The following is a 14990-nucleotide window of genomic DNA, read 5'->3' as shown; positions in this document are numbered from 1 at the left end:
CCCCGAATTATAAGAATGTCTAGTTCAGTTTGCAACCTGAAACACTGCTGGGTTGTGCCACAGAGTTTCGTGTAATAACAATTTTGTATGGAATTTTAGTGCGTTTTTCAGCATACATAAAAGTGCTAACACAGTTAAGAAGTTATTCTGGTTTTTGTTCTTCAGTTGCTAAAAACAGAAATTACATTTGGACGTAATTTTCCTAGCAGTAGTTTATACACATTAGCAGTTTACTTTCAGTCTTAAATAGTGCACAACATAATATTTGTTTAATATGAGGAAGCAGGAGTAAGTGATCTGCAATCAGAAAGCTTGTATTAAAATGGCTCCCACAGGTTTTGTTAAACTAGGATCTGTTTCAAATCTGCACCTCCAGACACACTGCTGACAGTGAAGCATATTTGTATAAGCTGCCCTTGTGCGTGTAATGAAACATAGCATCGTGAGTCTGTTAAAGTTCACTATTTTTAATCACTCAAATATAATTCTTTTATAGTTCACAAAAAATAAATGTCTGCATTGCAGCAAGATGTCTGAGGCGCAAGGTAGAGACAGCAGTGTTGTTTTACAGCCCAGCCCAATCGCGCTGCTCCATGGAGTCCTTGAGCCAATAGAAGCAGAGGGTAGGTTAAAGATTGACAATTGCAGTGGCAAGACTGAGAAAGGCCTTCTGGAAATTTCTACCATCTTTGTTCCATCTAAGTAAAGCAAATTCAGCCAAGCTGAAGAATTTCATATATTTTTGGTGCTTTGTCAAGGTATGATGTTGTCACTCACTTCCATAGATTGCATAATAAGAAGCACTCTGTGCCGTTTTTTTCTGCTGTTCAGGACAGATGGAATGTGGGGTTTTGTTTAAGTGATAGACGTGGGGGAAAAAGCACGTATTCTTCCTACCCAAGATTTTACAGGACTGGATTTTGTTAATATCACAATTAGACAGGACATGTATGAAGCACTGTAGCTGAGGTTTATTCAGCTTGTAGCAAATGGCCATTATTCTAATGTAACTAGCAGTTAATCGTATAATTGCACTTTAAGTTTTCTGGCTACTAAAGAGCAATTTGAATTGCCCAGGATGAATATGATTAGCCATTGTTATTTAGTGCCAACATCCAGTTACTTTTGTAATTAGCTGGACAAAAAATGCAATGGGGGAAAAACAAAGGGGTGATCTGGATTATAAATAATGATGAAAACAGTAGCTTTTAAAAAGCTACATGCCTCTTTCATTCTTTCCAGGCAAACTGTTTTAGTTGGAAGCTAAATAGTGCTAGGGAAAAACTGAGTGATTTCTTTAAACAAATGACACTACTTAACATACTGAAAATTAAAAGAATGCAGAGTATAAACCACTCCAAATGTGACATTTCTCCCCCTCACATCAGGCAGGAATATTGAAATGTAGGGGAAAACCTACATGGCTACTAAGGAAGCATGTCATAAAGGGAACTCCATGCTCAAAAATCATAAGTAAGTAATCACATTACCAATTTAGCCCTTTATATAGGTGTCCACAAACTTTGATTGGCTCGTCTTCCTGAACTGTCTTCCATTTTGTGATACCACTTTTGCCTGGGTAGGTTTTTTTGTTTGTTTGTTTCCGTCCGTGTTCCCGGCACCACCACCCTCCCACCCCCCCTTTTTGCTTTGTTTTCAAATGTATTGGCCATGTGGATCCAGTAGCTGAAAAATGATAAGTCATGGTCAGTTTTCCATAGTAATGGTGCCTCTCCAGTATAATTGATTAAAGGTTGATAAACCTCAGTAAAAACTCTCCTCTTGTCTGTCTGGAATTCAGGGGGAATTAATTTGTATCTCCTAAATATCTTGCAAGTTTAACATAACCTTTGTCCATGTGGAATGTAGCAGACAGCAATTTTCAAATTTTGTTATTTGTGGATCCCTAATATTTTTCCCATGGGTGCATGAATCCCATTAGAGTGAATTTAAGCCTGTTGGATTAGGTTTGATTTACTTAGTTTCTGTCTGCAAACCCCTTAGTAGTAATACACTGGCTTTGAGGGGTCTGCAAACCACAGACTGAAAACCCTGGTAGTAGGCCATCAAGTTTGGCCCTTTAAATTGTATTAACAAAGTATTTTAAATATATTTATTAAGAAACATGTCTTGTAGTCAAGGGTTAAGGTCCAATTTAGAAATAGCTACATAGGAACTGAGTTTTATTGATTTGATAGAGGTTGTCTGTCATTGTTATGTTAACCCTTTGTTGCCAATTGTCATAGCATCTGTGTTCCATGCTGTGAGATTAAAACCATGCTGTAGCAGGATGTTAACGTTAATTTAGCCAGTATAAACCTTTACTTTCTAATATGATTGTACTTAAATTATGTTTTTAGCATCTGAAATCTATAGCCATTCTGGTTGCCTTGCTTGGGCCTCAGCTCTATAGTTTATAGTCTTAAAGGATGCTATGACACCAAGGGTCTCCCTCCGTCCCCTGATTTTCTCTTTTGTGGAGCTATTTTAAATGCACACTGGATAAAAGTAAGGTTTTAAAAAGAACCTGAATATTCTTTAAATTAAATACATATATTTTCTTTGCTTGTTATCAGAGGTAACTGGCTTAAACATTGCTGTATGTAGATATCTGAACAAGCATTTTGTGTATGTTAATTGCTTAATACAAGTTGAGCATTTTGCAGGGAATTCTGTAAAAGGAAATGTAAAATATGAGGCGCTCAAACTGGAGAATTAGTCTAAAATTGAGTGATTTCCTTAGTAACCTGTGACTTCACAAAACTCCCTATCTTGTGCCTTTTTAGTTAAACATTTGGATGTCAGGTGTCCTTTTGTCATACTTCACCATTTCTGATATTTAGGTGCTTGCTTCGAATATAGCACTGCTGTTTAAACAAGAGATACTGTTATTGAATAAACTGCTACCATTTTAGCTACAGTACAGGAATGAGGCAGTGCAGTGCTGTCAGACGCCATTTTAAGACTCCTGCATAAATAGCATAGCTACCGATGAGTAAGAGACTGTTATAGGTGAGTGCTTATACAAAGCTGCTATTTATTCAGCAATGGCATGCAAATATTTTTTTTCCAATTTTTATTGAATGCAGTTTTTTGAAATCATATTTAGAATTGCTACTCACAAATGTGATATAGGAGAGGCAGGAATTATCTTAAGGATGAAATTCAGTTTTAGTGCTTATAGTCTTAAATCAGGGGGTTTATGTTTTGTTTTCTATTAATTAAAAGGAAAAATTAATTCCATAAATATGTACTTCTTGATTTTAAATTAATGTGTTTATTCCCTAATGTAGATCTAGGTTGTGTATGTGGGCATTAGCTGTTTCGAGTGGTTTTCCATATCTGTCAGTTTTTCTTGGTTAAATGTCAAGGTGCAGTAGTTCATCTGCAACTTTTAATTGCTCTTTGTAGCTAATATAGGTTAGAGCAGCTTTAAATATTTTTGTATATGTACATTTTTTTCAGGTAAGTACTACTACTACTACAGGAATGATTTTCCTAAACAGAAAAGTCAGTATTTTATTTACTGGTCTGAAATTCGAAAAACTGAATTTCATATTAAAAAACCCATCCTCTCTTCAGTTTAATAGAGAACATATTTAAAAATTAGGCAGCTAAGTTCTTTTTGCATTTTTACCGAAGTATCAATAAATCTTGTATGTTTGCAATCCTTATTTTTTTTTCTTTCTGCCCTCAACTATCCCAAAGGAAAAACCTCCACCCCTTCTCCCCTCATTCAGACATGTTAAAATAATTTGTATGAAACAAATTAGTTTAACATTTTAGAAAACAATTTCTTTTTTTTTTTTTTGTAAGTTTTGTCAATAGGAGTAGGGAAGTTTTAAATGATTAATTGGTGTTCTAGTCAATTGACAGTGAAACTGACAAAGCTTAAATTTCAATTGTGTTCTTAAAATATGTTCCTCTGTGTTCATTCATCTTAATGAGGAAATAAGAGTGGCTTTCAGAATGACATACGGTATTTATTGTATCTAGGTACTTAATTGAATATATACCAGTATCGTTTCTGATCTGCAACCCCAGAACATCACATTCACAGTAGACATGCATGACAGCAATGGATGCTGTCAGAAATAACAGCTCTAAGTGCTGCAAAAATGAATTATCAAAATAAAGCTCTCTAGAATAGTCTACTTGATCACACAGTTACTGTCTCCATAGAACTAGACACTTGTTTATAATTATTTTGCTGCTGGTTTTAATTTTCTTTTTATTTTGTTGTGGGTAGTAGTAAGGTACCTGTCATTAGGGACCTGTTTTTCTTGAATTATTTAATTTGAAATCCTTTGCCAATGAAATTTCTGCGTTTGGAATTTTTGTGCTTTATAATGCCTTTTCAGAGTATTGCCTATATTGATGGAAGGTGCAAAGGTGGAAAGATCTGTCAATTTTAAAAAAGTTCCTGTAAACTTGCTGTGAATTGCTAGCATGTATTTACAAACTTGCGTCTTAAAGATTACCACTACAGTCATCGGTGCCACCATTCAAACAATGTCATGTTGTGCAAGTCATAATACATTACAGCAAATAAAACAATGGGAGATGCTTCTGAAAAGCTGTGAATTTTAAGTATCTTTTATAGCTATGTCTAATACACTTACTTAACTGTTCTTCCCCAACATTGTTATTTTTTTCAGAACAGTCTCAGTGATTTTCTTACGTGCTTAAATGTTTGTGCCCTGAAAAGATTGAGTGAGATTAATTATAGTAGAGAATATGGAGAGGCAATCTGTTCCTCTAAGGCTCAGTTTTCATAGTATAGTAGGTAATTGCCGAGTTCTGTTTTAGTTGCGGGTGACGCGCAGTGTGCATATGTGTGATTAGGATGTATGCACCTCCATTGCTAAGAACCTTTGTGTCAGGTGGTGATTGCATTTTTGACTCTTCATTTATAGTCCAAATCTTTGGGAAAGCTGTCTTCAGGCATCTTTTATGTGATGTATCAGAGATGTGTCAAGTCTAGGTATACTTTGTTCATCATGGAACTGCACATGAAGAATGTTTTTCTTGTTTCTATAGATCTATTGAAAGAACACTCAAAAAGGTGTTGGAGGAAGCCGGCTGAATTTCCTAAATTAAACTCATTAGATGGGGAGAGAAAGATGTAAAGCTGAAGAACCTCATATGCTGTAACTGATATGTGGGAGTTCTGACCTGTAAGCGCCCACAGTGCGAGGTTTGGGCCCACAGGTGCAGAGCATCTTCTCTCAGCTCAAGCTTCCTCTGCTGCTGGGGTCAGGGATGTAGGAACAGGTCCTGCTACTGTGTTGCTGTATTGATGTGTCACCCCTGTTTCTCAACTCTGTGTCTTTTAACACTGACAACTACTCTATCATGTTGTGTCATGTTCCCCTGAGGTTGTGACTTGAACAAAATGGCACCCGGTAGATTTGGATCAGTCTGGAATGTTATGACTGCTTTAATGTAACTTAAATGTGAGCTGCTGCTAAAAGGATATGACTCTTTCCCCCCCCCCTTCCCCACATGCAGTTCACTCCCATTTCCTCTTTTCTGCACATCCAGCTGCACAGTGAGCTAGATCACAGATCTCATTCAGTTAAAATGAACGTGATTTCTGCAACGTGAGGTTAGGGATTGGGGAAACCATTCCTTTTAGTAGCAACCTGTGTAAAATGATCATGTGACTTCAACCTGAGTCTTGTAAAGACTTGTATGTCCTAGACTGTGGCTGAAACTGGATCTGTATTTTAAAACCAGGTAATGCTTACTGCCAAGTTACTTAATTCTTGACAGAATCAGTGTGTTTTGTTACATATTTACCTGTGTACATTAGTAATCATATATACTTGATGTTTTAAAAGTATGAGTTTTGTTACAGTTTGGTGATACTGAAATGTGATTTTGTAAGGGGGGAAGGGAAGGGAAAAAACCGCAATGCAACATGGAAAGAGAATGATGAATCAGCCCTGTGAGCCCATCCCTTTCCATTGCTTAGGAAAGAGAATGGGTAAAGGCAAGTGGTGCATGAAGTGTTTTGGTGTCTGCAACACATTGCCAGCTCCTCTTTGCTGGAGGCCCTCTGGGAAAGGGTGTAACAAATGTGCAGTATAATTGATCTGCCCATGCATAATAAATTGGTGAGCATTGTAGTATGGTCAACTATGTTATGCATTTAATCTGCCTATGCAAAATAAGTCTGAGAAGCATTGTGCCACAGTCAGTTGTGCTACACATTTACCATAATTCTGGTCACATGAGTGCTTTTCCTTGCTACTGAAATTATCAGCATAGTCCATGAGCTGGGATACTGGATGCTGGTAGAATAGAACTTCTCTTCAGTGTTTTATGACTTTAAAGAGCTTAATTTGTAAATTATTGCTATATACAAACGACAAGTAAAGAATAATGATTTCTGGAGTTCACATATCTTCTCACCTTTGGGTCTTCCACATACTGAGCTTGGTTAATTTGTATTTAGAATTTTTGCTGACATAACTGTCCTGTTTAGAAGTGTGAGAGGAATTGCAACCCAATCCACTGATAATTGATTAAAAGTAGTTTTGACAAATACCAGACTAAAAAGTCCTTCTGCTGCTAAGTTTTACTTTGTTTAGGAAGCTGTTTTAACGTATACCAGTAACAAAACTCCTGCTAATATAAACTGTTTGTCAGGCTGAAGAGTTTCTCTGATATAAATGTAACCAAGTCCGCAGTGTTGTTTCCGAGCTCTGGTTAGCCGTCTCGGGCAGATTTAACCACAGTTGCTAAAGCAAAGGTCTCTCGCTGTCCTCTTGGCCTCTGCAGTAGAAATAGCTGTCCCCCGAGCTGGGATGGCTGAATGGGATCTCAGTCCACTCCATAGCAGTGGTAGTTCACAGTCTGCCATATCAATGTAAACTGGTATCAGCAACAACTTACATTAAGAGACTGGACAGTAAACTCTCACTACATAAGAATAGATCTATATCCTGGTTTGCTGTTGTGCACTGGTGATATTAATGGACAACTCTGATACTGCTTCAGGCACCATGACCTCATTTGTCTACCATTTTGAAATTGGGCTTGCTTCAACATCATGTGTTTTCTTTTATCTTTCATCTACGATAGTCAGATCTCCAAAATGGTGTGTAACTTAATATTTATTCTAGTTCTTTTTTCCTCTTCCGTCCACCTTCCTTCCCCAAACTGACTTAACTAGCCAAATTCATTGACTTATTTTCTTGAATGGCATCACTATAAGAAAGTAGAATATCAACAAGTCAGATACAGTTTGTTGTCTACTGAATTCACTCCAGGCAGGATTAAATGGTTAAAACTGTGTAAGATTGAATTGTTTAATTGATAGTAACAATCAGTGTTCTGTTTACTCTTTGTTATAGTTAATAATTGGTGGAATTGCATTGCCAATAAATTATATTCCGTTTTCTGTTATATAGTTTCAAAATTTTTGAATTTATTTATTTAATATTTTAAAAAATTGCATGTTACCTTCTAATTTTGCAAGCTGTTCTGTATTGCTAACTCTGTGGTTCCAGCTAATCTGTTCACTGATGCTGGTGAGTGTTTAAATGTTAGCAGGCATCTGTCCACGCAGTTTCCAGGGTTCTTAGGTCAGGAGCCACAAAGAACAGAATTCCTGTTTGTTGCATACAGTTTATACATACAGTGACATAATCTTCAGTACATGTTACAAGACTGTAATTAGTATGAAAATTAGTATGACTTTCATTAGTATGGAAATGTTACCATTATGATTGATAAGATGCAGCATACATGTGCTGCAATACCTGGATTGTTTCTCTACTTCTTTTGGCCAAACAGCTGTTGTCTGGCAAACAGCAAACCTTTCATTTAATCAGAAACTTTAATATAGTTGTATTTGACAATGTTACGTTGAACTTCTATACGTGACGTATGGGTATAATACAATCTATAACTGTTCTAATTCACCTTTTTGAATCCCGCAGCTTGGCTGAAGAGGAAATAAAGGCAGAGCAGGAGGTGGTGGAGGGGATGGATATCTCCACTCGATCCAAAGGTGAGTAAGAAGGAATATTTCATCTATGTTCTACAGCATATAAATATTTGTAATCAGGGTAGTGAAACTGTATAATCTACCATGAAGTTGCCCTTGAGTGAAGAGTCAAGACTTATTATATTTTTTACAATGACTATTGTATGTTAGAAAGTGTTTTAATTCTTACTTGTCATAATGCTTTAATGATTGCTACTGAATGGGGTAAGCTCTCAGCTTTGTATTCCCGCTCCTTGCTTCCTTTGGGGTGCTTGTCAGATCCCCAGCCACTTGAACTTTCTAACCAACTTAAAAACAGAAACACTTTTCTGCTGTTGCAGTGACCAGTTTGCTTGTGAAAACAGTGTGAGAACTCCATATAGGAGACAAAGCGGGTTATTAAATGCATTTAGCTGCCCAGGAAATCTCACTTTCATTTCTCCTTAGAAAGACTTTGGCTCACATATTAGTACTAATAAGAATTTCACATGCATCAAGTGAGCTAAACTATTATTTTTGTCACTCTGACATAACCAATGTCTAGAAGTCATTAATGAGTCTGATATCTTTTACTGCTGTTGCTTTACTGAGCCCAGAAACTGGTGTATGGTGCATATGAAAAGTTGTGATTCCCTTACATTAGTTCTAGTGCTGATCTGACCTTAAGGTGTACCATTTCAATTAAGCCCATAGGAAACCTTTTACTTTTTTTTTTTTGTAGGGTTAAGATGAAGTTTCCCAGGACAGTGAACTGATTTAATACCTCATGGTTATTGAAAGGGTCAGTCTTTCATCTCTCAGCCTTCTCAGCCACGTAATCTTGCAGCTCCCCTTGCTTTGTGAGTTCTGATCAATTCACTCTGGTCAATTCAGAGGGAGCTAACATGGCAGAAAAAAAATGAGTTTACTGTTGATACAACTCCCTGAACCAGCTCATGGGCAAGCTCTGGTCGTGGCTGAAAGGAGAGTGGTTTGGAAGACAAAGCCAGGATCACCACAGTGCTGCTTAGACTGGCCCAAGCTGTCGTCGTGTGGCAGTCACTGGTCTGTACACAGTAGGACTCTTAGTGTTTTGAACACCAGTGAGAGAGATCTGAACGGCCATAGTAAAGATAAAACTTAACAGAGGTTGTATAAATTGAAGAATAATAATGGAATTTATGTTTATTTAACTAGATACAGATTTGTTTTAATTGATTTGTTGAATTTGACATGTATGTCAAATTGCTAGCAGCTCTCTAAGGGCTAGAATAACAACCACCCATGGCAAGCTCTTACAGGTATATATCTTTATCAGTGAGGAAGTGGTGTGAGTTGTAAGGAAATCTTGGGACTTGTCTATAAGCCATCTTGCTTTGTTGTATTCTCTACCAATCTATGAATTAGCGGTAGAACAACAACACTACTTGAATAGGTAGTTTTGCATAGAAAGTAAAAGGATCATAAATGTCATCTGCTTAGTACAAGAGCTGGCCGTATTACAGACCTGCTAAACTTAATCTTTCTGGACTTCGTTATGTGAGTTGAGACAAGTTCCTCTGTTAGTTCAGTGCGGTGTTTGCACAGCAGAGAAGTCACAAACCAGAATTCTAAAGCTGTTACTATGCTCGCATAGGGTAGAGAAAGTGCAGCAGCCTTCTAATCTGGTGGGATAGTGGTAACAGTGTTTCCTCTTGTAACATTAATCTTGTTAGAATTTTGCCTTATATGTTGTAGAAAGGATGTGGATGAGGAAATTGACCCTATATAGACAACCCATAAGGGAAGCATACAGCTCTTGGTTTGTTTGGGTTTTTTGATGGTGTGAGAAGCCTGTACAGGAGATCAATCAGTGGTATTGTATAACTTCACACTTGATCTGGAGAAGCTGATATGCTGCAAGTTTGTAGCCTAATTGCTCTGCTGCAGTTTGTTTGTACAGCTCATGTGAGGTCGTGTCTAAAGAAAGTTGTAGGAAAATAAATTAAAATTGCTTTAAAACCAATTAGCCTCTTCATGAACATTCTTGTTTTGGTATAAGCAGTTTAATTTTAACTGCTATAAATCAATTGCAATTCAGTGTAAGCTAAACTGAAACATGCATTGTTTAATCTGTAACAAGGGTGTTAAAGTAGCCTTTTGAATGGGTTTAAGTAAGGTGGTGGTTTCAAAGCAGCCTAAGCTGGTCAAACTGCTCAGTGCAGCAGTTGTATCCACTTCCTTCCATACCTAAACTGGGAGGAAACTAACTGAACTGTAAAACATGCATAGTTTTCTGTGCAGAAATGGCTTGGTAGGCTGCCAGAACTGGTGTAAGAGAGAGGGCAGGAATGTACCAGTTGGGTGCAGGGAGTACAGAGCTTTGTTGGCCAGCATTTAGATAGGGTTAGGCGGTAATGAAACTAGAGCTTAAAACCATTACTGACACTTCTTACTTTATAATGTGATAAGTGAGAGTGAGTCTATAGCTGTGGTCAGAGCTATCCAGACCTCCACACTCATCTTCAGCTGCATTTTTTCTACCCTTCTCCTTGGGCTGGCACTGGTACTTATGCTGTTGCATAGGAAACTATATCAAGCACCTGACCTAGCTGAAAATTGATATTTTTTTTGTAGTATTAGTTTTTGCCTGAATCATGAAATGATTAACCCTACTATTACATACTGTCTGTCTGCAAAACGTTGTGGGGACAGACACCTGGTGAGGTGGGGAAGGGAAAAAGAGGAGAGTTACTGGAGCAGTTACAATTTAGATCTGCTAATAAGCTGTGCATGTTCAGCTTTACTAAAGGTGAGGTTTTAAAATACACTACTCTCTTGATCATAACAAGAAGGCATAAGGCATCTGAGAACTGGAAATCGGACATGACAGCCTGAAGAGAAAAAAAGGAGTGCAAAAATACAAAATGGAGTCAGCAGAGGATTGCTGTTTAGCAAAGGAGAAAAGCCATGGATTAGATTATTATAATATTTTGTCCTCTGCATATGATACATTAACATGTCTGACAGAAACATCTTGTTATATTTCTGTTCCAGCCCTATGGCCTACTTTTTAGCCTTGTTTATTAAATATTTCAAGATGGGGCTTGCAAGGCTTTCTGGAGAATTTTCTGAGTGTTTCCAGGTTGTGGTTCCAGGGCAGAATAACCAACTTTATTGTTTGGTGCAGTTCTGTCTTCACTTGCGCTTGTTCTCCTTGGACAGCAGTGAACTCTCCACTGTGCTTTTTCATCCTACTAATATGGAAGAATTTTATTTTTTTAATTTTTTTTTAAATTTTCAGGTTAGTTTTCTTCTAGTTTGTGTTACTTACAGTAGTTAGCTGTGGTGGCCGATGGAATTCCATGTAGGTTTCATATGTTTCAGCTAGTACTGTAACCGTTACCTGTCTAATGACTAGTCAGAAGGAGCTCTTTTACTCTTTTTTTTCCTTCATCAGTCATACATCCCTTACATTTCCTTCGTATCTCTGCTGGCTCTTAGCCAGTTCTCTGCTGAGTCAGTTAAGGACTTGGGTTTGGGTATGGAGGTAGTTTTCTACTTGCTTATCTTCCTGAAGCACCTGACCTAGCTGAAAATTGATATTTTTTTTGTAGTATTAGTTTTTGCCTGAATCATGAAATGATTAACCCTACTATTACATACTGTCTGTCTGCAAAACGTTGTGGGGACAGACACCTGGTGAGGTGGGGAAGGGAAAAAGAGGAGAGTTACTGGAGCAGTTACAATTTAGATCTGCTAATAAGCTGTGCATGTTCAGCTTTACTAAAGGTGAGGTTTTAAAATACACTACTCTCTTGATCATAACAAGAAGGCATAAGGCATCTGAGAACTGGAAATCGGACATGACAGCCTGAAGAGAAAAAAAGGAGTGCAAAAATACAAAATGGAGTCAGCAGAGGATTGCTGTTTAGCAAAGGAGAAAAGCCATGGATTAGATTATTATAATATTTTGTCCTCTGCATATGATACATTAACATGTCTGACAGAAACATCTTGTTATATTTCTGTTCCAGCCCTATGGCCTACTTTTTAGCCTTGTTTATTAAATATTTCAAGATGGGGCTTGCAAGGCTTTCTGGAGAATTTTCTGAGTGTTTCCAGGTTGTGGTTCCAGGGCAGAATAACCAACTTTATTGTTTGGTGCAGTTCTGTCTTCACTTGCGCTTGTTCTCCTTGGACAGCAGTGAACTCTCCACTGTGCTTTTTCATCCTACTAATATGGAAGAATTTTATTTTTTTAATTTTTTTTTAAATTTTCAGGTTAGTTTTCTTCTAGTTTGTGTTACTTACAGTAGTTAGCTGTGGTGGCCGATGGAATTCCATGTAGGTTTCATATGTTTCAGCTAGTACTGTAACCGTTACCTGTCTAATGACTAGTCAGAAGGAGCTCTTTTACTCTTTTTTTTCCTTCATCAGTCATACATCCCTTACATTTCCTTCGTATCTCTGCTGGCTCTTAGCCAGTTCTCTGCTGAGTCAGTTAAGGACTTGGGTTTGGGTATGGAGGTAGTTTTCTACTTGCTTATCTTCCTGAACCAGATTACTAGGGAGTTGGACAGATGTCATTGCTAGGAGCAGACCTGCCCCCATCAGTGACAGCTAATCATGAGATGGCTTTAGCTTGTCATAAAATCATATACTGAACTACTACTCCTTAATGGTGAGAATTCTGACTTTTACAGCTTTTGCATTGCTGCAGGTTTGTGTCGAAGACTGCGGTCTTACAGGCTTCTCTCAGTGGTAAAAGGTTCAGATACTACGAATATAAATGCAAAATGACTAATAAAATGGAAATTCCAGAATGCGTTATATATTTTGTAACAGTTTCATAATAGTATATTGTCCATCAACTTTCTGTGCAGTGTTACCAAGTATTTAATCACTCATAGAGATGAGTTTCTCTCTCCAATGTGAAAGGTAATTTGAGAATCCTCCAGTGCACAGTAGTATAGCCCCAGGCTTTATCTCCAGTGTTGTGACTCCGTAATCAACAGGGGGTCTTCAGGAGTGCCTTGGGGCAACAAGTCCCCCTGCAGTCGGCCTCTAGTTGATAAACAGCTTACATCTCTTATATTGCAAATTGTTGGGAAGTGTTGCTTTTTTTTATTTTCCAAATTTCTACAATGAGGAAAGAAGTAATGGTGTCTTTATGTGCTTGTGTAAAATTGTAATGCAGTAGGAGTTCATCGGGATTTACACAACCATGGTTAACCTCTGTTATTTATTACATTAAGCAACTGGTTTGGGTTAATTGCATCAGTTGAAGTTTCTGGAATGTAAACAGGGCTTTAGTGCTCGATTGCAACTGCATCATATTTCATAATTCTGGCATGAGATTAAAATGCCTCAGTTGAGTATAAGTTCTAACAGATTTATCCATGATTTTGGTAAGTGTTTTGAAGATAATTAAGCTTGCTATAGTATTATAGGTAATGGATTTGAAAAATCATATATCTATTAGTGACCATTCAGGATAATAAATATAATTGGGAAACCTTACAGTTCTGGAATCTGTATAAATTATTAATTGAAGCCTGTTCTATCAGATTGGATTGTAATGATGCTGACAATGGAGTTAGTGTTGCTCCTTTTTCTCTCAGAATTCTTCATCGATTTCCCTCACGACCATTTAACGTACATGCATTCAGAGCTTTTGAGGAGGAGGAAAGAAGAGAGAAGTGACCCTCTAGATGGAAGTCAGTTTCTGGTTTTTGTTTATTTTTTTTTGTTCTTTCTAAAGGCATAGTTACACATTTCTGGGGGGGTAATGACAGCTTAAGCAGTCTTCAAGTCACCTTTGTATTCTTGCACTTTCTCTCACTGCTGCCTTCCTTTGTAAGCTAGCCTAGCTGTTTCTTACAGCCATCAAATTAATTCTTCATGAAACTGCTTTAATGACATTTTTCTTCTTTTGTCCTCTTACATTTCATCTAATTTAATTCCTTGATCTGGTTCACCAAATGTTGGCAGAACTATTTGTGTCATAATAAAAGGGTTCACATGGGATTGGGAATTAATGTTAACAGAAGTAGCCTTGGGCTGGCTCTGTTTAACTAACACTTCTGCAGAGTGTCTAACTTATGTAGAACAATTGACTAGGTTTCTAATTGGAAACATTTAGAATTTTGCATTGAGATAGCAAAAACTGACTTATATCACAGAAAACTTGTATTGGTGTAACTAAGTCTCAGTTTACTGATATTTGATACTGTTCCTGGAAGACTAAGTGCTTTCACTAAAAAAAATGCTTTGCTCTTTCTGCTCCTGGAAAACCAAAATGACTGTAAATTTTACCATCTTTATCACAACTCACATTGAAAAGCTTTTTTGATTTAATTTTTTTCTGTTTAAACAAATGTGTTTCTGACTAGTTGTAAAGTGTGAAATTAAGTTGCTTTAGGCTTTGAGTATGCTTTAGTCTGTCTCCTGTGAGCTAATCCTTTAATCACATGTTGGCATACTGAAATAAAGATTCTAAACTTCAGGTGAAGCTCAGGTTAGCTTGTTGGTCCCCAATGGATGGGTTTTGAGGGCACTCATAGGTGTTTATGTCAACCATGGCAACGTTACAGAGCAATTAACAATAACCTAGTGATGTAAAACCAGGTAACTTTTAATAAGAATTTAAAAAGTTATTCCAGGTGTCTGGTTTTCACTTGTGGTGGAAACATGATTTTGAAATAATGCTAAGAAAGCAAAATCACACACTCAAAAATCAAGAAATAAGTGGGGTAAGGTTGCTTGGCAAATTAATTATTACAATTGGTTTATCAATTAAATATTTATTTATTATTTTACTGTAATGTCCTTCATTTAGTACACTGAACATTTCATTCCTTGTTGTCATTCTGAGTGCTGAGTAACTGCAAGTGATCTCAGCCTTTTCAGTTAGAAAAGCGGGTGCACGAGTGGATACCTGTCTGCAAAGTTTGGTTCAGGTTGACTTGCTCAGTATATGATAAGAGTTTTGTAGAAAAAGCAGGGAGATTGCAGAGGTATGTACTAACTGGTG

The 14990-nt window shown here is 37.2% G+C and overlaps 1 protein-coding gene across 11 annotated transcripts in view; it reads left to right on the top strand.

The window, feature by feature from the left end:
• ZMYND8 (zinc finger, MYND-type containing 8) overlaps positions 1 to 14990 on the top strand; it is a 57334-nt gene that overhangs the window by 3562 nt on the left and 38782 nt on the right. For 6 of the 11 annotated variants that reach the window (XR_001412248.1, XR_001412249.1, XM_014943745.1 and 3 more), the window contains exons 3-4: positions 7950 to 8020; positions 13579 to 13674. Coding sequence is in view for 9 of the 11 variants with exons in the window: in XM_014943745.1 (XP_014799231.1) it covers positions 7950 to 8020; positions 13579 to 13674 (167 nt within the window). In the remaining 2 variants the exon portion in view is untranslated. Of the gene's footprint in view, positions 1 to 2966; positions 3013 to 7949; positions 8021 to 12617; positions 12639 to 13578; positions 13675 to 14990 lie in introns of those variants that run through there. The other 5 variants (XM_014943751.1, XM_014943747.1, XM_014943750.1 and 2 more) reach the window with 3 other exon arrangements.

The sequence above is a fragment of the Calidris pugnax genome, unplaced genomic scaffold, assembly GCF_001431845.1.
Source record: "Calidris pugnax isolate Ruff unplaced genomic scaffold, ASM143184v1 scaffold118, whole genome shotgun sequence".
Classification (NCBI taxonomy): Eukaryota; Metazoa; Chordata; class Aves; order Charadriiformes; family Scolopacidae; genus Calidris; species Calidris pugnax.
This window is presented reverse-complemented; position numbering and strand designations above follow the sequence as displayed.